Source organism: Ictalurus furcatus, chromosome 17 (assembly GCF_023375685.1).
Source record: "Ictalurus furcatus strain D&B chromosome 17, Billie_1.0, whole genome shotgun sequence".
NCBI classification, from domain to species: domain Eukaryota; kingdom Metazoa; phylum Chordata; class Actinopteri; order Siluriformes; family Ictaluridae; genus Ictalurus; species Ictalurus furcatus.
Genome location: NC_071271.1, coordinates 3570295 through 3596406, shown reverse-complemented (window position 1 = coordinate 3596406; position 26112 = coordinate 3570295). Strand labels below are relative to the sequence as shown.

Below are 26112 nucleotides of genomic sequence, written 5' to 3'. Positions count from 1 at the left end.
ATACTATCACAAAACCATCGTTAAAAATATTGTTAATTAATGGCTATGTTAGCAAAGTTCGACCGGGAAACATTTGTAATTATGGCTGTGTTGTCCTTTATTATAAAATGTACCATTAGGAATTTAACAAACATTTCACTATTAAAAATCGCACAAAATAATTTTATATCAACATAAGTTTACTTTCTTAAAATGGCGCATGATGAAAAACTTCTGGGTTACGCATGTAGCCCTGTTCCCTGAGAAGGGAACGAGACGTTGCGTTTAGCATAACACTATGGGAACACCTCTCGCGTGCAACCGGCATCTGAAGCTTGTGTAAAATCATGACTATTTATAGGCCTGCCATGATCAGGTGACGTGGCAATTAAGCGCCTCGCGTGATATAAATATGGCACCTGTGAACCGCTCCATCAGTCTCTATTATCTGAAGCGAAGACACAATTCACAGGCCCGCCCTCCCTGGTATGACAAAGCTACGCAACGTCTCGTTCCCTTCTCAGGGAACAGGGTTACATGCGTAACCCAGACGTTCCCTTTCAAAGGGAACTTCACATTGCGTTTAGCATAACACTATGGGAATGAGAATACCCACTCCGTCATACCGAGGGTACGGCCTGTTCAAAAAGACCCAAGCCCGAGAGTCACTGCAAGACACTCGAGCCCGGGGTGGAATGAATATCCAGGCTGTAATAACGAATGAATGTGTGTGGCATAGACCACCCTGCAGCAGCACACACATCCTGTAAGGATACCCCTTTGGACAAAGCCTTCGCAGAGGTGACCCCTCTAGTGGAATGAGCCCTCATGCCCAGAAGCATAGCGAGATCGCGCGCCTCATAAGCAATAGAGATTGCTTCCACTATCCAATTAGAGATGTGCTGCTTTGACACAGCATCACCTCTACTGTCGCCGCCAAAGCAGACCAGCAGCTGCTCCGACTTACGCCACTGGCCGGAGCGGTGGACGTAAGTACATAGAGCCCTTACTGGACACAGCAGGTGCATTATCTCTTGTTCCGGTGTGGGGAATGGAGGAGGGCAGAAAGCCTGCGACACCACAGTGTGGGCAGCCGATGTACAGTGCATCCGGAAAGTATTCACAGCGCTTCACTTTTTCCACATTTTGTTATGTTACAGCCTTATTCCAAAATGGATTAAATTCATTATTTTCCTCAAAATTCTACAAACTACACCCCATAATTCAATTTTCAATTCAATTCAATTTTATTTGTATAGCGCTTTTTACAATAGATATTGTCTCAAAGCAGCTTTACAGAAATATCAACATGGTATACAGATATTAAAGGTGCGAATTTATCCCAACTGAGCAAGCCACTGAGACAACATAATGACAACATGAAAGAAGTTTGTTTGAAATCTTTGCCAATTTATTAAAGACAAAGACAACATTAGGGTGTACAGTGTATAGCCTTTTGTTCATAAATAGCCTTCTATGAATAGGCACATTGGGAACGCCCACTTTCCCGCACGCATATCCCACAACCCCGGCTGATGAGCTGGCTTTTCACTTGAGGAAAAAAAAGATACTTTGGACAAACTTTAAAAGATTACTCTGATTTGTTACACCCAAATTTATTAGTTTTTCCAAGAAAATCTGCTTCAAAGCTTAAATTGTGATCTAATATTAATCAAAAATATTTCTTTTCCCAAAGACAAACATTTACACTGACTGTGAGCTCGCGTTTGGCAGAACTGAGAGATTGTCAGCCAATAAGACGCGAGTATTTCCACCTATTTTCCTGTAAAACCTGTCTGATTGGTCTCGTCTCTTTCCATTGAAGATATAAAATTATCATCTTCTTTCAGCTCAGTTATGCAGTGACAAACTGCTCCAAGTGGAGAATTATTCAGGGCTACAGCCCCTAATGCCCAGGCCAGGTTACCCCCGGGTGTGGCACCATGTTCACGCAGGTGAAGCGCGAACTCCTTGAAAGAAGCGCGTTTTTCCGGGGATCCATCCCGCCGTGGAGCGCGTGAGTCCCTGCTTCAAGTTCATTAATGCGGAATACTTTATTATCCCTGACCGTTTTTTATTATTAATTAATTAATTAATTAATTAATTATTACTATTATTTTTTTTACCCCTGAGCTTCTAGCTGCAGATTAGATCACTCATAAACTGCTATAGGATGTGTGTTAATATTTCAGTTAATAAATAAGAAGGCTTTTTATTTAAAGGGTTCTGAAATTTCAGCTCCACTTCCCAAAACACGGATTCCTTAATGTCAGCTGAAGCTCATCAACTTATACTTTCACCTCCAAAGCAGGGCTTCTCAAACTTTCTGCCACCACTTCCAGAGTAAAAGTACTTTAAATATTTTTAAAAAAGGTAAATATTAATTTCTCTAAGCCATTAGAGCTTTTTATTCCTGAACTTTCCACTCACCAAATTGTAGAAGTATAACATATTAATCTTTACTGTCATAAGATTTAATACTACTACTACTACTACTACTACTAATAATAATACAGTTGAAGTAAAATTCCCAGGGCTGAATAATTGAAAACATTTTGTTGTTGTTATTATTATTATTGTTATTTATTTTAGTATTAATATTATAGGTTAAATTATGGACAATTTTTTTTTGAAAGATTTTGATCGGATTGTTGTAAAATATAATTTCCATGAATATGATTGATGCTTTTTATGGATATTACATCCTTTTAGGACCCAAATTATGATTGATTCGGATTGATAAATATGTATAGGCTACTAATAACTATAAATGTAGCTATGTAATAAATTATAAATAATGTTATAACTTTAGTATTGAATAAAGAAGAGGTGGTGTGAGGAAACAGGGCTCTCATGAGGATATTTACTCCAGTTTGATTTTATTAAGACAATATTTACACACTTTCCATCTTGTGTGCCTGTGGTATAGATTCAGATCAGGTCAGGTGACATACGGCTGAATTTATGCACATTATGTTAGTTATGATGAGGATAAGTCTGAAAATTCAGTATTAAATTATATTGAATTTAAAGCTGTTTTTTTTTGTTTGTTTGTTTGTTTGTTTATTTTTTGTTTTTTTGTTTTGTTTTTTTTTTGTTTTTTTAAATAGCTGTTTCTCCTTTTGGACTTTCTGTTTTCTGCATGTTTACTCCACAGCGCTGCTGAACGATTCTGATCAGTCAGAAGGTGTCGATTAATTTCGGATGTTAGTCAGTTGGCATGAAGTGGAATATTGTTGTCTTGAATATCACAGCACACAATACTTATGAGACGAACACGTATCCAAATACTTCTGAGGTGTATCAGGATATTTCTGTCTTTAATATTCGTTATGAGCTCTACCTCTTCTTGCACAGGTAGAAGCGTACAAGAGCACGACGTTTGCGAGTGGGAGTCAAACTGCCTCGAAGCGTGTTTACATGTTATGGCACTGTGTGACATCAGCTTTTCTTTTTATAACACTTATTAAGCGTTTGGCGCTGAGTGAAGACACCACTAGGTTAAGTTTAGCCAGCGGAAATTTCCCCATTCATCCGTTATGCATTTTTCAGCTGCGCGACTGCATGTACGTGGTCTTCGGTGCTTTATTTTGCGCTTCATAAAGTGTCACACGTTCTCAACGGGAGACAGGTCAGGACTGCAGGCACGCCATGCTCGCACCCACATTCTCTGCTTATGCAACCACGCGCTTGTAATCCGGGCAGAATGTGGTCTGGTGTTGTCCTGCTCTGGATGGCAGCATATGTTGCTCCAAAATGTGTACATATCTTTCTGCATTAATGCTGCCCTCACAAATGTGCAACTTACCCATGCCATGGGCACTGACACACCCCCATACCATGGGCACTGACACACCCCCATACCATGGGCACTGACACACCCCCATACCATGGGCGCTGACACACCCGCATACCATGGGCACTGACACACCCCCATACCATGGGCACTGACACACCCCCATATCATGGGCACTGACACACCCCCATACCATGGGCGCTGACACACCCCCATGCCATGACAGATACTGGATTTTGGACCTGACGCTTGAATGGTCCTTTTCCTTCAACGACTGCTGTTTTGTCCAAAAACTATTTAAAATGTTGACTCGTCAGACCACAAAACACGAATCCGCTGTGCTACTGTCCATCTCAGATGAGACCGAGCCCAGAGAAGTCTGTGGCGCTTCTGAACAGTGTTTATGTATGGCTTCTGCTTTGCATAGTAAAGACCTAACTTGCATCACTGGATGCAGCGACATGCTCTATGTTTATAGGTCCAGGGGTGCATTGTGGTGCAGGGGTCCTCCTTTTTTTGACCACAGGACGATGCACAGAGATGGTGGGAATAGGTGTTAATTCAACACTGAGGATTTTGCAGTGTAGTGGTTAAATGCACACTATTAGGGAACACTTTGTACATAGTTAAAAGACAACTAAGAACACGAGACAACGGCCTGAAGACTCTATGCAATGAGACTGGTGTGGTCTTTGTGAAAAAGTCCAAATACATTCAAGTATGATTACTTCACAATTTTTTTTTGGTGTTGAAGAAATTAGTTATAGAAAATTATTATTAATTATTAATTAACTATTCTTATTAATTAGACTGTGTGTGTGGGTGTTTGTGTGTGTGTGTTAATTATAGGTGTGGAAGGGCAGTGTTTTGCAGGTTTCTATGGCGTGTGTTGATGTTTTTGACCATCCTGTTTGTGGCGTTGCAGTTACTGAGTTCGTTTCATCAGTTTTGGTGAGTTCTAATATTATAGTACACTAAACATCTATAATGCATTTAATTACTAATGTAATACTAATACAATGGTTTTAGTCATTTATCATCTTGGAATCACTTTTGATTGTTCATATGTAATGCTTGTGAAATATGACAGAAACCACAGGAAGCACACTAAAGGCTTGGGAATGAGCTGATGCTTCTTTCACACACTAATCCTTGCATAAGTATTCGTCCCCCTGTACATCTCAACTAGAGATTGACCGATGTTGATCTTTTTTATTACCGATACCAATTGTCTGCGTGTTTATGCGGCCGATAACCGATATGCAGGACCATTATTTATTTATTGTTTTATTTCTGTTTTCCATTTAGCACCAATACGATTCGATTAAGAACCAATACGATTCCATTCAGCACCAACACGATTTGATTAAGAACCAATACGATTCAATTAAGAATCAATACGATTCCTTTCAGCACCAATACAATTCGATAAAGAACCAATACGATTCGATTAAGAACCACTATGATTCCTTTAACCACCAATACGATTCCATTCAGCACCAATACGATTCAATTAAGAACCAATACGATTCCATTCAGCACCAATACGATTCGATTAAGAACCAATACAATTCTTTTCAGCACCAATACGATTCCATTCAGCACCAATACGATTCCTTTCACCACCAATACGATTCCATTCAGCACCAATACGATTTGATTAAGAACCAACACGATTCCTTTCAGCACCAATACGATTCGATTAAGAACGATTATTGACCCAGGCGAACAGTAACTGGTAAGTGTTTCTTTCTGGATTTTTTAGTTGAAACTAGTTTTAGCACTGATTGTCAGATAGAAGCTGTAACTGTGCTTCCTTGTTGCTACGAGCTGTACATTTGTTGCTAGATTAAAGCAAATTCCGGTATTCAGTTTCGGTTTCGGTCAGGAGTCGCTCGTTCACGCGACTACTCTTTGTTTTGCTCATTAAAGAGGCGTGCTCAGCTGAAACACATCAGTATTTATTAATTAAGAAACGCTGAGGCGGAAGCGTCAGCCCTTGTCATATGAAGACCGAGCTCGTGTAAAGACCTGCGAGTCTACCTGTGCGAGTCCACCGAGCAAGGACACCGACAAGACACCACACGTGCTGCTAAGTATACTTTTTCTCCCTTTATTCCTCTTGCTGTTACCTGTTTCCACACACTAACATGTGTCATCAGTTCATCCCTGTTATTTGCCACAGACGCAGACCGTGGCATTCTCCCAGAAACGTACGTAACTTGGACAACCTACACTCTCTGAATGCGACCTCTGCAGGTTCCATCTCATTCTCAGTCGGACTTTGGAACTGCCAATCTGCTGTCAACAAGGCAGATTTCATTTCTGCATTTGCAATCCACTCCAATCTCAGCGTGCTGGCTCTGACTGAGACCTGGATCCATGCTGAGAACACTGCCACACCCGCTGCCCTGGCCTCCAACTTCAACTTCTCCCATACCTCACGCCCCAACAGACGAGGGGGTGGTACAGGTCAACTGGGGAAGTTCATCGATGAATTTGACACGCTACTGTCCACCATCCCAGATGATGGAACTCCTCTTCTGGTCCTTGGTGATTTCAACATTCATCTAGACAAGCCACATGCAGCTGACTTTCTTGCTCTCCTTCCCACATTCGACCTCAAGCAGTTCACCACACCAGCAACCCACAAAGCCGAACAACCTCCTGGACACCAAGCAGTTTGGCTTCAAGAGCAACCACTCCACGGAGACTGCTCTGCTTTCCGTCACTGAAGCCTTACGACTAGCAAGAGCAACCTCTAGATCATCTGTCCTCATCCTACTTGACCTCTCTGCTGCTTTCGACACTGTGAACCATCAGATCCTCCTGTCAACTCTCTCCAGCCTGGGCATCACTGGAACGGTTCTGCGCTGGGTGGAATCCTATCTCTCTGACAGATCCTTCAAGGTATCATGGAGGGGAGGTATTTCTGAAACTCAGCAACTCACAACTGGCGTTCCACAGGGGTCAGTTCTGGGTCCACTCCTCTTTTCTATCTACACTACATCTCTAGGGCAGGTGATTGAGTCTCATGGCTTCTCATATCATTGCTATGCTGATGACACCCAGCTCCATTTGTCCTTCCAGCCTGACGATCCATCCGTCTCTGCACGCATCTCTGCTTGCCTTTCGGACATCTCGGTCTGGATGAAGGAAAACCATTTTAAGCTTAACCTGGCAAAATCTGAGCTTCTCGTGATCCCGGCCTGTCCCTCAATCAACCACAACCTCACTGTACAGCTCGGCTCACTCACACTCATGCCAACCAGGACGGCCAGGAACCTTGGGGTGATTCTTGATGACAGCTTGACCTTTACAGACCATATCTCAGCAACTGCAAGGTCCTGTAGGTTCATCCTTTACAACATCAAGAAAATCCGACCCTACATCACCAAACAGGCTACACAGATACTAGTCCAGGCTCTTGTTATCTCTAAACTGGACTACTGCAACTCACTGCTTTCAGGCCTCCCAGCCAGCTCCATCAAACCCCTTCAGATGATTCAGAATGCTGCAGCGCGCCTCGTCTTCAACCAGTCCAAGAGAACCCATGTCACACCCCTCTTCATCTCCCTCCACTGGCTTCCTGTAGCTGCCCGCATCAAGTTCAAGGCCTTGATGCTCACCTACAAGACCTTGTCAGGAACAGCACCCTCCTACCTCAACTCTCTCCTGAAGGCCTACATTCCCTCTCGCAATCTGCGATCGATTAGCGACCGATGTTTAGCAGTTCCAACTCAGCGTGGCGCAAGGTCCCTTTCCAGAACCTTCACACTAACTGTTCCTCAGTGGTGGAATGCACTTCCAATCTCGATCCAGACCGCAGAATCTCTCACCATCTTCAAAAAACAGCTAAAGACCCACCTCTTCCATGAACACCTAACCAACTCATAATTAAAAAAAAAAAAAAAAAAAAAATGCACTTACACCTACTCTGCACTTTGCTTCTTCTGGAATTCAATTAATAGATCTTGTATGGTAGCACTTCTTGTATTGTTCTCTGCTTGATATATCGCTTTGCTTGTATCTTTTCTCATTTGTAAGTCGCTTTGGATAAAAGCGTCTGCTAAGTGAATAAATGTAATGTAAATGTAAATGTAAGAACGAATACGATTCCATTCAGCACCAATACGATTCGATTAAGAACCAATATGATTCAATTAAGAACCAACACGATTCCTTTCAGCACCAATATGATTCGAGTAAGAACGAATACGATTCCATTTAGCACCAATACGATTCGATTAAGAACAACACGATTCCTTTCAGCACCAATACGATTTGATTAAGAACCAATACGATTCCATTCAGCACCAACACAATTCGATTAAGAACCAATACGATTCCATTCAGCACCAACACGATTCGATTAAGAACCAATACGATTCAATTAAGAATCAATACGATTCCTTTCAGCGCCAATACAATTCGATTAAGAACCAATACGATTCGATTAAGAACCACTACGATTCCTTTCACCACCAATATGATTCCATTCAGCACCAATACGATTCGATTAAAAACCAATACGATTTGATTAAGAACCAACACGATTCCTTTCAGCACCAAGACGATCCGATTAAGAACCAATACGATTCAATTAAGAACCAACACTATTCGATTAAGAACCAACACGATTACATTCAGCACCAATACGATTCCATTCAGCACCAATACAATTCGATTAAAAAACAGTACGATTCGATTAAGAACCAACACGTTTCCTTTCAGCACCAATACGATTCGATTAAGAACCACTACGATTCCTTTCAGCACCAATACGATTCGATTAAGAACCAACACGATTCGATTAGGAACCAACACGATTCCTTTCAGCACCAATACGATTCAATTTGGCTGAATACAATTCGATTTGGCTCAATACATTTGATTTGAATCAAATCATTTGAATCAAAATGATTTGATTCGCCACCGATGCGATTTGATTCAGCAACGATATGGTTCAATTTGGTTCCATACGACTCGATTCGGCTCAATATGATTAGATTCATCATCATTACTATTCGATTCTGCACCAATACAATTCAGTTCAGCACCAATACAATTCGATTCAGCACCAATATGATTCAGTTCAGGTAATTCGTTTAATGTGCACTGATGTGTCCTAGGTTGTCTCACCAATTTCAAACATTTCTTCAATGCTTTTATTTTGTCTAGGGATTATCTGAGAATTAGTTCTGCATTCTGAAAGAAACTGCTGAAAACTGCAGACTTCATGACTTCTCACAAAAAATAATTTTGCAAAGTAGATTAATTCCCAACTCCACTACAAACTGTGGAAAAGGTCAGGGCTTGGGGGGGCGGGGTCAATAATTATGCAAGTCACTGTATCTATTGGGTTCTTAGTTATAGATGGATCTGTAAATTGGTAGATTTTATCAAATTTGGCTGGATTTTGAAAAAAAAAACCCTCTGCATTTATTTATCCTTCCTTCTTAAAGAATCTTTCTTTCCCTCAGGAACAACAAACAAACATCGAGCTTTTTCACCAGCGACAGAAACACCATGTGTCAACCCAAGAACCATGTTTTCTTCCTGAAAACGCACAAGACGGCCAGCAGCACCATCCTCAACATCCTGTATCGCTATGGCGATACTCACAACTTGACCTTCGCGCTGCCGAAGTACATCTACCAGTTCTCCTACCCGCACTTCTTCATGTCGCACTTTGTCAAGGGCATGAAGTCTCGCCGAGTGACAGAGTTCCACATCATGTGCAACCACATGCGCTTCCGAGGGCCTGAGGTCAGAAAGTTTTTTAAAAAACGAGGGAGTGTTTTAAAATTATTTGGTCTTTTCACTTGATTGAACCCATGGGCTAATTATCAAGCCTGAACTGGGTTGAACCGGGATTATGTTACCTTTTCAGTGCTTCTGGAAAAGAAAAGAAAAACCAAACATACGACAGAAGTCATTCGTTTTGAGGGACTACGTGTGCGATTAATCACAATACAAGTGGCAAGTTAGCTAGCTAATGTTAGTCTGAGACATTTTGAGTAGATCCTGCCTACTGCTTAAAATATGAACGGTGCAATAAGTAACATTCAACATGGCAGCATATTACACAAGTCCCACCCCTCAGTAAAAAGAGCCAATCGCCAGACCTGTCAGATTCTGGTCTAGTTCTGGTCTATTGGTCTCTCCTTATTCAAGTGGAAAGGAGGCTGACTGGAAATTACTGCCCGGGAGAATTACCGAGTTGGCCACCAAGCAGAAGGACTTTGTGTTAGCTAGTTAGTATTACAGCCAATTTAGCAGTACGTAATGTATTGGGTTCTCCACAACTAGCAAGGTCACACATGTATCATATCTATTGAAAATTACAGGAAGTTACATTATCAACATTTTTCCTTGGTTTATCTACACTACAATTTTGTGTCCAAAAATATCGGTGTTTCACAAATGACCACAAGATTGTGTGGTTTTTTTAAAAAAATTTTGCCACAGGAGACACAAATCTGCCCCAAATTCCACCCCTGTATGCACTAGTGGGGCCCAGGCATGACCACAATCTTTATATTTCATCATTTATCAAAAATGTGATTTATTTCCTTCAGAAATCCATCATGTTTTTGGACTAATATTAGTGATGAATATTGTGTAATATATTAAACGTATAAATATCTGTCTCTCAGGTGAGAAAGGTCATGCCTTTGGACACGTTTTATTTCTCCATCCTGCGCAATCCGGTGTCCATGATGGAGTCTCTCTTCACGTACTACAAATCAATCCCAGCATTCCGCAATTTCAAGACCGTTGAGGACTTTCTGCTTGACGAAGGCCGTTCTTACAGCCATACTGTGCCTGGTAACAATTACGCTCGTAACATCCTGACCTTCGACTTCGGCTTCAACAACTCGGCACCGTCCAGCAAAGCGGAACTGGACGAACGAGCTGAGGCTCTGATTTCCACCGTGGAGAGTGAATTCCACCTCATCCTGATCTTGGAGTACTTCGATGAGTCTATGGTGTTGCTCAGACACGCCCTCTGCTGGACCCTGGACGACATCGTGTCATTCCGCCTGAACAGCCGAAGCGAGAAAACCCGCAAATCGCTGAGTGTGGAAATGACCGAGCAGGTGAAGAAGTGGAACTCGTTGGATTGGCGACTCTACCAACACTTTAACGCAAGCTTCTGGAGGCGGATAGATACATCGCTAGGGCGCACTAAGCTCCAAGAGGAAGTGGAGCTTCTCAGAGCCAGAAGGGCAGTACTGGAGAAAACCTGCCTTTCAGGGGGCGGGGCTGTGGATCCAGCTCACGTACTTGATTCGTCATTGAAGCCATTCCAGTACGGCCAAGCGGTTATCCAGGGATATAACATTCGCCCGGGATTGGACAACGACACACACCGTTTTTGTCACAGGCTCATCATGCCTGAACTGCAGTACACCAGGGCTTTGTACGTTAAACAGTTCCCTAATATCGCTGCTCAAAGAGATGAAGGAAAAAAGCGCCCCACCCCTGGCAAACACATTATAAATGCTCAGAGGAACAGCACCAGTGCGCCTGTCACTGAGAATCGCAACTCAACTGTACAAGCTAATATGCCTATATTAGCCAAAGACAATATGGATGTTAAAGATAATGCTAACTCAGCTGAAGCAAAGCAACACAAAACCTAAAGACAAATGAACCTCAACCTGACATTAAACAGCGAAATATGCTAAATGTGCCTTAGCCTATGCTGTGGAGTAGATCTCAATTTGTTCATATCCAGCAGTCAGGAAAAAAATACAAATGAATGTCAAATGCAATTTACACAAAACCAATCAACTGTTAGTTCTTTTACTTGTGATTATCTTTGCACTTTGCTAGATCATCTCGGATCTTAAAATCATGATGAATTTGTAAGCTGGGGGAATATTTGTAAATATTTCACTGTTTTTCTGAAAACTAATAGTTTCGACTATTCTTCTTCTTCTCTTTCTTCTTCTTCCACTTCTTCTTCTTCTTCTTCTTCTTCTTCTTATTATTATTATTATTATTATTATTATGTGAACTGGCCCTAATTCTGTAAAGATACTGACTGAATGTCATTAATGTTTTTTCAGATCTTAAAAGCTGATATACAAGTATAAGAAATAAGATTATTGTTACTGTGAGATGGTAAATACGGGTGTATATCCTCTGAATGAGATGATTCAGGCTAAATGTCACAATTTAAATGCAGATTTTTCTAACAAGATTCAGTTTTCTCTTGAAAGATAAATGTAAGGTTTATAAACATAGCTGATATGAAATTCAAGTTTGTAAACTGAACTAAAAAAAATTCTGATATAGCCTTTGGGGGCGGGGCTGTGGTAAGTGTCACTTATGTAGAATTTATTTACGCATGAATAATAAATCATTTGTACTCAACACTACAGTGCTTTAAAATTTCTTCCCATTAACACTCAATGTCCTGTTCTATTGTTCTCTTTAAAATTTAGTTTGATATCCATTATGTTCGTAATAATGATGAGCAAAATATACACCAGGACTTCATTTATCCATCTTTTAGTTAAGTTCTGTGTAAATGGTTTCGCACAGCAAAAAAAAAATCACTCCAAATTTACAGAAGTTTTGTAGACAATTGTTTTCATTCTTACGTGTGAACGCTGATAAACGCCAATCAGTCGTAAATGACCAAGCACGTTCATGGCACAGCTGATTTGCATTTAGCCACGCCCACAAAACTCCAAGCTTGCAAAAAAGCAAAGCTCGCAGAGAGTTGAAAAATGACAAAACAGCGACTAAACGTTGTAAGGTAAATCTTCCACTAATGCAGCTCAGCCACTGCAGCTCTTCACTAACACACACACTCTCTTCCATCTTTTATAGGGTGCCATTACTTTTGTTCTCTTGATTTACGGATTCGCTTCGGATCCATGTCTTTCAAGTCGTTAACATGAAATGAAACAGTTTCATGGAACGTATTAAAAAAATGGTGTGTATTTGAAATAAAGAAGTGATTTAAACTCGACAGCGTAATCCATATTTAAAAAATCGCAGTGACTCGTCAACAATTGTATGATTCGAAGCCAATCATTCGAGGTTCACGTTAGTAGCGAGTAAATTTATACAAACTCAAGAGCCCTTGTTGAATACGAACGCTTTTCCTAAACTAAGAGGATTTTCACGGACACCACATTTCTTGCGTAAACACTCCTACGTTCCATTTACGAATAAATTTGTTTGGATTGATAAATGAGGTCCAATGTCGATGTAAGGAATGAAGGTGATGACAAGTATTTTTTTTTTGTATTCTACTTTTTGTAAAAGTTTAAAATGGGTCATTCTAAAAGCAATGACACATAAGGGCTAATTGGGTTTCCAAATTTGGCAAACTCTTTGGCTAACCTCGGAATGCTGAATACTTGTGGGATAAGGGATTGGATTTGTAACAGAAGTATTAATTAATTCAAACTTAAAAGGAACTGAAAAGGAAACAAAAATCTCAAGACTTTCTAAATTCGCTTAGCTAGATCTTGTTCCTTTTGTTCTCTACTTTCTGTTCACTTGTAAGGAACTATTTTCGCTAACACCTTTTATTTGTTGACCGCTTTTTTATGCGTGCTGCAGAAGTGAGCGGTACGCAGGCCAATGTCACTCTAACTGAAGGTAAAGAAATGACCTGAATTATTAGCACATAGTAAAGATTACGGGGCGAATAAACTGCAATCGCAGTGAGTGGAATTGAGCGTGAATGTGAAGGAAGCTAATCAGACAGACTCTCATGCTAACCAGTGCGAGTTTCATTCAGCTGGAGTGTCTCAGTCTGACTGACTCACTGAAATATGCATCTAATACCGCATGAAATCTTTTTGGAGTCTCTCTCACACACCTGCCTCCATCACACCTTCATACTGCTTCAGCACCACTTTTTATACTTAGACCCTCCAAAAGGTGGGTTAGAACCTGCACCAACAACAACCACCACACCACAGACAGGTAGAAGCAACTAGTGCATGTTGGACTTTTATCATTATAAATCACTTCATGAGGACGCAGCAATTTTTAGTCTGAAACCAGCCAAAAGGCAGAAGAGAACCCACACCTTCTGGAACCTCACCACTTGGATGAACACTAACCAGTACACCAGAGAAGAACGAAAACAACAAGTGTGTGTGAATGTGTGTTTTTTGCACTAACATGAAACACTTCACAGTACAACAGCACAGTTTATTCTTAAACCTGCCAAAAGGAGGATCAGAACCTGGACCATCAGGAGCCGCAATATCAGCACTCTCTAACCACCACACTACAGAAGGAACATGAGCAGGTGCACAATGCCAATAAGAAGAAACCTGGACCTGACACTGATACAGGGAATGTTAGATGTGAGTAAGTGTCAGTGTTGTGGACACCAGGCCCAATTATTTGTTCCATCTCATCCTATAAAAAAAATTCAATAAATTATTTAGCAAGGTAGTTAGAACGTGCATCTGCATGACCTCACTTATAATTTTGTGAATATTTATTATTAGAAATTTTGAATGGATTATTTACTAATAAATCAAAATTAATTAATTAATAGAGATAATAATAATAATAAAAATAGACTCTAAAGGAACAGTTTGATCAAGAAATTATGTTCGAGCTCTGTTGGTTTATTTGTACCTCATATGAAAGAATTCACACCATAAGTCTCACACCACCACAAACGAACTAACGAACGAACAAACACAAAAGAAAGAAAAAAGTCACAAGTTTAATCGCACATGTCGAATTCAAATGACATACGCATGGAAAAAAACAACAACAACCAACAAATGTACAGGAAAACCTGGTAGCTTGTGTAAGTCTGTGCATTCACATAAAACTCAAACATATACACACAAACATACACATTTGCACATCAGCATTCAACATTTGGGATGCAAAAGAGTCACATTTTAGAGTAGGAGGACATATACTGTGGAATTATTTGGGTAAAGCAATCGTTTGAATATTTTGAGGGAGGGGAAAAAATGTAGTCTAAAGGGAATCACTAGCCCTTTATGATTAGCTTCACCTACTCTAAACTGTGAAGAACTTCAATCACACACAGTTCTATGGCTGTATCTCAAATGCTAGAACTGTTCCAACATAGTTATTATTAGTAGTAGCTAGCTAATCGCCTGTTAGCTTAGTAACCCATGAGTTAGCGCTCTACCATCTAAACGCTTGCAAAAAAACAATGGGAAACTTAAAACATATGACCTCTAAATACAGATAACATAGCGGTGTAGCTACATTTAGTTAACGTGGCACCATTTGTAACAAGAGTTGTTTTAGATTTTGGGGAATTTTGCTAACTAGTCTTGAACTAGTCATTTAGGACAGAGACATGTTTGTAGATTTTATAAGGCATTGACCCAGCTCATTGGCTGATGGCGCGTCAATCACAATTGTGGGCAGGGCTGGCAGTGTAAGCACATTGTAAGTCAAGGAGAAAAATCGAGCATCCTTCGTAACTTTGCGAAGATTTTATTTAAATAGCAACAATCATCATCTCTCAGCACACGCCCTCAGTTTTTGATTCTGTTGTTCAAGTAGTGCAACAAGAGATTCCCTTTTAATTAAAACTCTCACCTGTGGGAATTCTTGCAAGAGCCATTTCATATGAAAACATACCTCAGACCCCTGGCTTGCTGAGCGCTAATATTGACCGTTTCATTTATAACATTTCATTTTTCACAGTCGCCTCACAGAAATTTGTGAATTGTGAGGTCATAGCGTGGAGGACCTGTTGTTCTCACAAACCAAATCCGTTCATTCATTTCAAATTCAACCGCTTCAATTACACAGCAGCTAGCTGCGCTCCCTCACTAGCTTTGCATTTGCTAACAGGAAGTGAGGTCTCACTACGTTTTTGTATTTCAAAGCTTTTTCACAGGCCTGCTGTATGCAAAGATTCCTGACTAGTTTGTAAGATTTTTGTCGCAAGTTTCACCGTTAGCTTACAGTTTACCTTTTAGCGCTTTTAGAGTCAGGCATTACGTATACATATCTGCTAGCTGGTTAGCCCAAACTGAATGAGGTGCTAATAAAGTCCAGGAGACATTCCAAGTACTTCTTATAGTATTTCGCAAAAAATCCCAAAAGGTTCAAAAAGTTACTGACTGGCTACTTTCCAGACAATGATGCTGTTTTAGCTGCTAAGTCTAATGCTAGACATTCATGGTACACATTCCACACATACTGAAGGGAATTTGTGGATAAATTTATTCAAATCTGTGTTACTTTTTCAACAAATTGGTTGATTTCATTGCCGTTAGCGTTATATAGCTCTCGCTAGATTTTGCGAATGTGACACAACAAGTCAAAGTTTAAAAAAACAAATGAGTAAATAATAATTTATCATATAAAGAGCATCTTGCTGCTTCCTTTCAGGTCTGGTAATCCATTCTCATTTTGAAAATTTCAACACTAAAGCACACGACTAGCCCGTTTTGCTCAACTTTTGTAATTGGAAGTGAGGAGAGGAGAAGGCAGGAGTTAGAGTGAGAGGAGGAATGAAGAAGAGCGGGATAAGGAGCGTTGTGGTGAAGGCATACAGTGCTAAGCATTAACACTTGAGTAGAGGCAGGAGGAGGGGCAGGAGGCGGAGCCATTGATGTCCCAACAGGATCCAGGTCCTTGAACACAGAGAGAGAGAGACGAAAAAACAAATGTGTGTGAGATGCTGAATAACTAAATGATGCAAATTCTAATGAAATTTATATAATAAACAGACAACTCTAAAATTATTGTCACCCTTCAAGATTATTGTAAAAAAAAATTTTTTTAAACTAAGATTACAAGTAAACTCTTTACATTTCATATACATATATTATTATATATATCTTATACATTTAAATCATTCCTATAGAAATGATAAGCCATTGATTGGTGCAGTGTGCCTTCTGTTGAACAAAGTGAAGAATGCATCCAAAGAACTTGACAATAATAATAATAATAATAATAATAATAATAATAATAATAATAATAATAAATAGTCTGCCTTTCTGAAACCTGAGGATGCTTTACAAACTTTAGACCTAGTAAATAATGAAAAACTATGTAAACTATCTGGTGGCCACAATGTGAATTGCATCCTAGAAAATTTCTCCAAATGTCTGTGTTTGATTATTTTATATTAAGATAAATAAATGAATGATCCTCTGATGAGGTTGGCATGTGTAAACAGCCTGCCTCATTTGAAAACTGTAAGAGAGGTTTGTACTGTTTCATTGCTCTTTTATAAGATGATTCACCGGTGGCTGGTATGAAATAAAGGTTTTTGTGAGCTGCTGTTATTATCATAAGCACATTAGGTTGACTTTGCTTTATGAGTTTCTCCCAGTTAAGACCGTTTAATAGAAACAATTAGTTATATTTTATACAGAGAAGTTGTTTACAAAATAGACTAAAAATCAAGACCACAACTGAAATTCTAGAAATTGCCTAGAGTAGACAGGTAGCATGGCAACTGGGTCATATCGCAGCAGTGCCTTCTAGGTAAGTTGTGTTTCTGACACAGTGAAGTTGACTTCATCCTTCATCTTTATACTCTACTCGACAGAACAGCACTTAAGATGGCAGTCAAGGGAGCTCAACCAAGGGGAAGTGGACAAGTGCACATTAAAAACAGGATTATAACAGAGGAAGTGTGAACTGTCTGACTAAAATAATTCACAGACCAGCTTTTCTATAGCCTCTTTGTCTCCACACACACACACACACACATACATACACGTGTGTGTGTGTGTGTGTGTGTGTGTGTGTGTGTGTGTGTGTGTGTGTGTGTGTGTGTGTGTGTGTGTGTGTGTGTGTGTGTGTGTGTTAGGGATGTCACGATACCAAAAATCTAGTAGTCGGTACCGATACCAGCAAAAATACACGATACTTGATACCAAAGTCGATACCACTGTGTGTAAAAATAAATAAATAAATAAAACTTAAACATTAATTCCTTTATTTAAACATTTGAGCATTATAAAAAACAATAGTGGCAACAGTCACATAATAATAATAAAAGCAGTTACAAAACAGATATATAATAAATATGTAGGCAGAAAATGTTTTTTCTTTGAGATGTTCTGAAATGAGGTCTCTGGATTCGGTGTATAGTTTGGGGATCTCTGTATACATGAAGTAATTTCTGCTTGGTAGCTGGTATCTGGGGTTGAACTGCTGAAGCATTTGCTGGAATCCATGCTTTTCTACAGTGTAGACAGGAACTTGATCCATGCATATGAATTCAGCAACTGCCCTATCCAGTTTCTTTTCTTCGTTTGAGTTTTTGTCTTTTGGGACAGCAAATTTACACTGTTACACAAGCTGTACACTCACTACTTTACATTGTAGCAAAGTGTCATTTCTTCAGTGTTGTCACATGAAAAGATATAATCAAATATTTACAAAAATGTGAGGGGTGTACTCACTTTTGTGAGATACTGTATATATATATATATAGAGAGAGAGAGAGTAACAATCACCAGTCCTATTATACATCACCACCTGTATATGTATAGAGAGAGAGTAACAATCACCTGTCCTATATTGTGTGTGTATTAGTATAAATTTATTGTGTTTATTTGCTTTGTATTTTTATATTAAATCTGTGTTTCTGTCTCTCACAGCCCACATGTTGACGAGGCGGCGGCACAGGAAGGGATCCAGGTTCCAGTGGATAAAGGGCAGAAAGGAGATGTAGAACACTTCATTTCCCAGAGTGGCAGATGCCACAAAGAGGTAGTACAGTGGCCAGTTTCTCACCTCGTACTGAGAACTCCAGACCTGGAGAGAGAGAATCACATAATAGTTAATGAATTGACTTGGACTCAAGGCTCAAGGCTGCACTCTTATATCTTACACCTGGAAATGTGGATCTAGTGTATCTTTAAAAAAAATCATTCAAGGTATATAAATGAGTTTCGTGTAAAGGCTTAAAGGTCAAGCATGCATTTGTTCATTTCTCATTCGTGTAGTGGAGGTGGTTTTACTTGTTCCACATGTCATCACATTTCACTCACGTGTCTTGTCTTGATGTCTGCATAGCTAACCTGTACACCTGTCAGTTGCCTAATGTGAGCTCACACCTGACCCAACTCGTAAAGCGGGAAAATCCAATACTACCACAGTTATTTCTCAATTCAGCTCACCTGGATAGGTTTATTTTATTTGTATTTCATTTTGCCCCTCTAAGAGCATTAAATATTTTTTTAGTAGTCTATAGTCTACTTACGTCGCTTTTGCATCCTTTCGCCGCGTGCTCACTGTTCTGGCATGGCGGTGACGTGCCGTTCGCGCGGCTGTGGGTCCGCGTGCTGTCAGGACAGAGCCGCTCGTGAGTGGTGCGTGGGGCTGGAAATAACCCGCAGGCGCGCTGGTAACCGGCCACCAATTCCGAGCCGCTCAGGTACGAGACCACCGACCACATCATCATCATAAACACCAGCGTCTCCGCATGCCACTACGACCTTCTGCTCTGCACAGATTCGTGTATTTGTTTACTCAAGCCTACCCTGACTAGACTTTCTATTATACTAATTCCCAGTCCTAATAATCTTTTCTCTCCCTCTCTCCTTCTGCCGAGCCACACACTATTTTATGGAGATACTAGAGATCCAGATCCTTTCTGCCTCTGGATGGAGCTCATATCTTCTCCAATTCCAGACTGCTGGGACTACGGCTGCTCCTAAGGCCGCTCCTAAGGCCATACAGACTTCATATAAGTCAATAATGAACTTTTTCACATTATCTGTTGTTACCCAGATGAGTATGGGTTCCCTTCTGAGTCTGGTTCCTCTCAAGGTTTCTTCCTCTTAAAGTACATACTACCAAATTTAGTACAAATCAAAATTATATTGACAAGTATGCACGTGAATTTATGAAAATATATATCCGCCCTGCAAAGCACTTGGTATACACTTTTAAAAGGATGCAGTATAAATAAAGTTTATTAATTTGAAGACTTGTACAAAAAAAATGGCCATGTTTCTATAATTAAAAGAATAGTTCACCCAAAATGAAAATACACTGACTCTCAGGCCATTCAAAGTATAGATAAGTTTGTTTCTTCATGTGAACAGATTTGGAAAAATTTTACTTGCTTACCAATGGATCCCCTGCAATAAATGGGTGACATCAGTCCAAACAGCTTATAAAAACATCACAACAATCCACAAGTAATCCACATGACTCCAGTCCATCAATTAACGTCTTGTGACATTTTAACTTCAAACTGTTGCATCCAGCTAAAATGTGAGATTTGCATATGGATTTTGATGCGAGAGAACAACAGGGGATGGACTTTTTCTGCTGGAGAAAGCATTATAATCGTTATAGCATTATAATGGCAGTGGTTTAAAGTTAAAATGCCTTGATGGATTCGTGTGGATTACTTGTGGATTGTTGCGATTTTTTTATCAGCTGGTTGAACTCTCATTTTAGTGATGTAATGCTAAATTTCTCCAAATCTGTTCCTGTGAAGAAACAAACTCCTCTATAATTTGGCTGGCCTGAGGCGGAGTACATGCTCAGCAAATTTTCATTGTTGGGTGAACTATTGCTATAAAATCAACATGATTCTCTGACAAATGCTCAGACTACTGTTCCATTAATTCCATTAATGCCACAACCACTCACTATCAATATGTTTGCAGCATTTCTATGAGAATATATGTAAATGCTGATTTAAATTAAGATTATCAAATTATCCATAGTAGATTACTGATATGAAAAAAAGAAATACATTAAATGTTGACACCACCATGTTTCAAACGATAATGTTCGAGAAGTTCCCCTCTTTCCTCAGAGTTAAAAATGCAATGTTTACATTTCCACATGTTCTTGTCTCATATCACCTGTAATATAAAAACAATTGAAAATATTAAAATGTTAACAAAATCAGAGCTAAAAAATAATAAAGAAAATTACATTATAATTAATTATAATTAAACAACTTTATTTAAAATATGCCTAAACCAGCAAATAAAGGTATCTGGCTTTAAAAAGTGACAAACATGCTGCAAGGTAGATCAACTAAATTTAGCTATTAAATAGCTAGATAGCTAATTACTGGTGACGAGTGTGAAGATAGACTGATTTCATCGGCTATAAAACATCACTAATTGTTCTCAGCTATAGCTGCCATGTTCTTTCTCAAAACACGTGATTAACCTATGATTAATACTTTACGAAATGTTTGTGGCTCACAAGTCAAAATATGAAATAAGTTTATTTCTCAATCATACCTTCACAAAATCATGAAAATGTCGTTAATTAATGGCGACATTGGCAAAGTTTGACCGGGAAAAATACTAGGCTTATAGGTCTCAGCATTAGCTGCCATGTTGTTTCTCACAGAAATACACGATTAAACTACGATTAAGTTTATTAACTTATATGATTAGATATTTCAAATCACATAAATAATCATTTGATATCTCAGTTATCATACTATCACAAAACCATTGTTAAAAATATTGTTAATTAATGGCTACGTTAGCAAAGTTCGACGGGAAACATTTGTAATTATGGCTGTATTGTCCTTTATTATAAAATGCACCATTAGGAATTCAACAAACATTTCACAAAAAAATCACACAAAATAATTTTATATCAACATAATAAGTTTACTTTCTTAAAATGGGGCACAAACTGCGCGATCGGGGAAGAAGGGCCTTAGACAGGGAGGTGACCAAAAACCCGATGGTCACTCTCACAGAGCTCCAGCGTGTCTCTGTGGAGAGAGGAGAACCTTCCAGAAGAACATCTATCTCTGCAGCACTCCACTAATGAGGCCTGTATGGTAGAGTGGCCAGAGTGAAGACACTCCTCAGTAAAAGGCACATGACAGCCCGCCTGGAGTTTGCCAAAAGGCACCTTAAGGACTCTCAGACCAAGTCCAAGACCAAGATTGAACTCTTTGGCCTGAATGGCAAGCATCATGTCTGGAGGAAACCATGCACCAGTCATCACCTGGCAAATACCATCCCTACAGTGAAGCATGGTGGTTGCAGCATCATGCTGTGGGCATGTTCCTCAGCAGCAGGAACTGGGAGACTAGTCAGGATTGAGGGAAAGATGAATGCAGCAATGTACAGAGACATCCTTGATGAAAACCTGCTCCAGAGCGCTCTGGACCTCAGACTGGGGCAAAGGTTCATCTTCCAACAGGACAACGACCCTAAGCACACAGCCAAGATAACAAAGGAGTGGATACAGGACAACTCTGTGAATGTCCTTGAGTGGCCCAGCCAGAGCCCAGACTTGAACCCGATTGAACATCTCTGGAGAGATCTGAAAATGGCTGTGCACCGACGCTCCCCATCCAACCTGATGGAGCTTGAGAGGTCCTGTAAAGAAGAATGGGAGAAACTGCCCAAAAATAGGTGTGCCAAGCTTGTAGCATCATACTCAAAGACTCAAAGACTTGAGGCTGTAATTGGTGCCAAAGGTGCTTCAACAAAGCATTGAGCAAAGGCTGTGAATACTTATGTACATGTGCTTTCTTTGTTTTTTATTTTTAATAAATTTGCAAAGATTTCAAACACACTTCTTTTACATTGTCATTATGGGGTATTGTTTGTAGAATTTTGAGGAAAATAATGAATTTAATCAGTTTTGGAATAAGGCTGTAACATAACAAAATGTGGAAAAAGTGAAGCGCTGTGAATACTTTCCGGATGCACTGTAGGCACTTTCAGAATATAATTTGGCATAAGATACAGGAAGGCCTTGGCTAATCCAGGGTCAAAGTCAAGGCTGGAAGGGGCAACAGAGAGAGCTTGTAGATCTCCTACTCGCTTGAGAGATATCAGGGCCAGCAGAAGAGCTACCTTTAGAGTCAGAAGCTTCTCAGAGGCTGACTCTAAGGGCTCAAGTGGGGCCCCTGACAGACCTTCCAGGACCACAGAAAGGTCCCAGGAAGGTGTGCGTGGCCTGCAGATGGGCCTCAGCCGCCTGACACCACGCATGAACCTCGAAGTTAGAGGATGCTGCCCCACAGAGGCTCCATCAACAGGGGCGTGGTTGGCCAAAATGGCAGCCACGTAAACTCTGATTGTAGAAGGAGCCCACCCCACTGAGAAACGTTCTTGTAAGAACTCCAAGACTGTAGCTATTGCGCAGTTCACTGGGTCTACAGTGGATCCCTGTGGATGGGAATCTCCCAAGGAGTGCCATCTAGCAGGGATATTATCTCTGAGAACCATATTTGAGCTGGCCAATAAGGTACTACTAGCAGCAGATGTAGACTGTCTTGGCGAACCCTCGCTAGAACTTGTGGGAGCAGAACGATTGGGGGAAAAGCATACAGATGTGACCTTGGCCACATGTGCACCATGGCGTCCAGCCCAAATTGTGCAGGAGGAGTGAGGGCGAACCACAGCGGGCAGTGTGCTGTCTCCTCGGAGGCGAACACGTGCAGTCCTGCTTGGCCAAACCTCCACCATATGGACTCCACCACTTGTGGATGGAGCCACCAATCCCTGGGCCTCAGCTGCCACCTCAACAGGATGTCTGCCCCCACATTCCGGTTACCCAGAATGTACATTGCACTCCCCTCTGCCCAGAGGACTATTAGTTGCGCCTGCCTGAACAGGGGGCACAGACATAATCCTCCCTGGTGGTCAATATATGAGACCACAGCTGTGTTGTCTGTAAACACATGGTGACCTCTCAATTGAGGAAGAAGGAATTTCAGTGCTAGATATAAGGCCCACATTTCTAGGCAATTTAGATGCTGCTCCAGATGAGGGCCACTCCAGAGACCATGAGCTGGACAGCTGTCTAAGACCGTGCTCCAGCCCATGAGGGAGGTGTCTGGGAGGTGTCTTGCGCTAAGGAGACACCCCGAGAGTGTGACCCAAGGCTAGAAACTGGGGACACTCAAATTCTCAGAGCACGCATGCATCGCCGCGTGACACTAATTACTCTCAGAGGTTTCGTACTTGTAGAAAACCCCCAACTTCTCAGCCACCACTGAACGGTCTCCTGTGCAATAGGCCCATAAGCACCAATAGTCTCCCAAGATCCAGCTTTATCTTGCTCAGTGTTGATAGGATTGACCCTACGCATGTTAGGGATAGAAACGCCCTCATCATAGTAGAATCCTTATAACCCCTAGAAAAGTTGTCCACTGCACTGGGCAAAGCATACTTTTCTGAGGTTCAACCTGAGCCCCAAGCTCTTCATGTGGGCGAGAACAACATCTCAATGTTGAACCGCCAGTTCCCTGGATCATGCTAGAATTAACCAGTCGTCCAGGTAGTTTAGTACATGGATGATGTGGAGTGACAATGGAGACAGAGTGACATCCATGCACTTTGTGAAGGTGCGAGGGCATAAAGCTAGCGATATTTCTATGTGGAAATATGCACCTTTTATTTCTATTGTCAGAGACCAGTCCTCAGACTGAATCTGTGGAAAGATAAGTTTGGGCGTCGGCATCTTGAACCTGTATGTCCGAAGAGTACAGTTCAGATGACGCAGATCTAAAATTGGCAGAATAATCCTCTATTTTTTGCGGACCAGGAAATAACAGCTGTAAAAACTTCCCTCCCTCGAGGAACAGGGTACATGTTCTATGGCCCCTTTGTCCAAGAGGGATCTTACTTCCTGCGCTAACGTTGGGCTCTGGTCTGTGCTGACTACTGTGGTGAGCACACCTCTGATCTGAGTGGGTCGAGCTCTAAGCTGGACCCGGTAACCCTTTTCTACGGTAGACAGAACCCATGGAGGCACATTTGGCAGTAGTTTCCACGCTGCCAGATGGTCTTTTAGTGACGTTAACTATTCCACATTCTGTTGGAGTGAATGCATCAGATTTTTGTTGCCCTGTGACAGCTCGCTGACCAGAGAACACTGAAAACTTGGGACAGCCTTGGCTAGGGGAGGCCCTACAGTAGCACTGGGGGCTAACTGCCCTAACAACCTCATGTCCCCTGATACGTCCCTCCACGGCCCCTCAGGACCACTCTTCTTTGCCTGCTTGGCCTTTATGATCATTTTCAGATCAGGCCTAGTAGCAGGCCGCGACTGTGGCTGCCCGGTTCCCCTGGCTGTCTGCGGGGGTTGGAGGGCTGCCATACTCGCCTTCTGTGTCTCCCACTCATGGATTCCCGGGTGACCTCGACACAACGGGGAAGGAACTGGCTGAATGCCGCCATATGTCGAGCTCACTCAGCAGGTCTGCTTGGTAGGCCTGCAACAGTGTCATTGTCTGCAGTGACCCACAAGCAAGACTACTACTACATAGGCCTTGCCCACCAATGCCACGGTGGCCTTACAAGGTGGCTTGGATGGCAAAGCCGGCCCCTCTAATTACCTGCCATCGATGGAGAGAGGTAGCTCGCAAGCACCTCCTCCACCTTCAGCATAGCTAAATAGCCATGCCGTTCATTCCCCACAATGGCCGAATAATCCAACATCGTGGGGTTATAAATACGGTTTATGCATGGTTTTCCCCCAGAAGCCTGATATTTTGTCACGCACTTCTGGAAGAAAGGGGAGTTTTCTGCAGTGTGAGCGATTTACTTTCACTGGGGAGAAAAAGGCTCATCCAGCCTTAGTAATCACTTCAAGCAGCTCTTTATATACTGGTCTCAGTTTTTAGCACATCCTTCTGGCTCCTCGGAGTCAGAGAGGAATTATTACTATTATTTTTGTGTGTGTTTTTCTTTCTTTTTCTCCGCCCACTTTTTGGCTTTCTATAGCGGAAGGAGGAGTCGCGACGCAAGCTCCAAAATCCAGTGGAGAGCTGGACCGGAAGACAGAGCAAGAGATAGAGCAGCGCTCGTCTCCGGCTCCTCTTATGGATCCATAAGAGATCCTCCGGACCTGAAACGGCTATCTGCCTCGGCAGCGTCCGGCCCAGATCCGCGAGGCTCTAAAACCCAACTTGCTTATTTATGGTAGGCCTATAAATGGGCAGGACTTTACACAAGTTTCAGATGCCTGTTGCGTGCGAGAGGCGCTTCCATAGTGTTATGCCAAAGACAACGTCGATGTTCACTTTGAAAAGGAACTCCCTTCTTTAACGTCACACTGAAACCGGTCTCAGCAGCAATCAACAGAGGAGACAAAGAGGACCGCCTTTTGTAATCAATGCATTAGTTCTCTTGTTGCCAGGCGGTACTCCTTGCATGGCCAATCACATCAAAGGAAGATCAGCGTGAGCTATTTTAATGAATCATGATTTTGAGTTCATAACACTTGAAATTTAAAGTTTATGTATTTTGTAGGTAAATAAGTTAAACTAACTTATATTGTTGAGTTATGAGTCCAAAATGCAAAATGTTAAGTAATGTTTATTCAAGATTACTTGATTGTTTAAGTAAAGACAACATTAGGTTTTACAG

The 26112-nt window shown here is 41.1% G+C and overlaps 2 protein-coding genes across 2 annotated transcripts; one reads left to right on the top strand and one right to left on the bottom strand.

Moving 5' to 3' along the window:
• Nucleotides 1-1916: 1916 nt before the first annotated feature.
• On the top strand, nt 1917-11424 carry LOC128621684 (galactose-3-O-sulfotransferase 2-like). The gene is made up of 4 exons (XM_053647636.1): nt 1917-1996; nt 4625-4726; nt 9259-9544; nt 10435-11424. Exons 1-4 carry the CDS (start codon nt 1923-1925, stop codon nt 11422-11424), a joined length of 1452 nt encoding a protein of 483 aa, XP_053503611.1. The 5' UTR covers nt 1917-1922.
• A 6499-nt stretch (nt 11425-17923) lies between these two features.
• On the bottom strand, nt 17924-19252 carry LOC128621305 (sphingosine-1-phosphate phosphatase 2-like). The gene is made up of 2 exons (XM_053646974.1): nt 18993-19252; nt 17924-18544 (listed from the first exon to the last, which is right to left on the bottom strand). The coding sequence occupies exons 1-2, from the start codon at nt 19194-19196 to the stop codon at nt 18356-18358; spliced, it is 393 nt and encodes a 130-aa protein (XP_053502949.1). The 5' UTR covers nt 19197-19252; the 3' UTR covers nt 17924-18355.
• Nucleotides 19253-26112: the final 6860 nt, after the last annotated feature.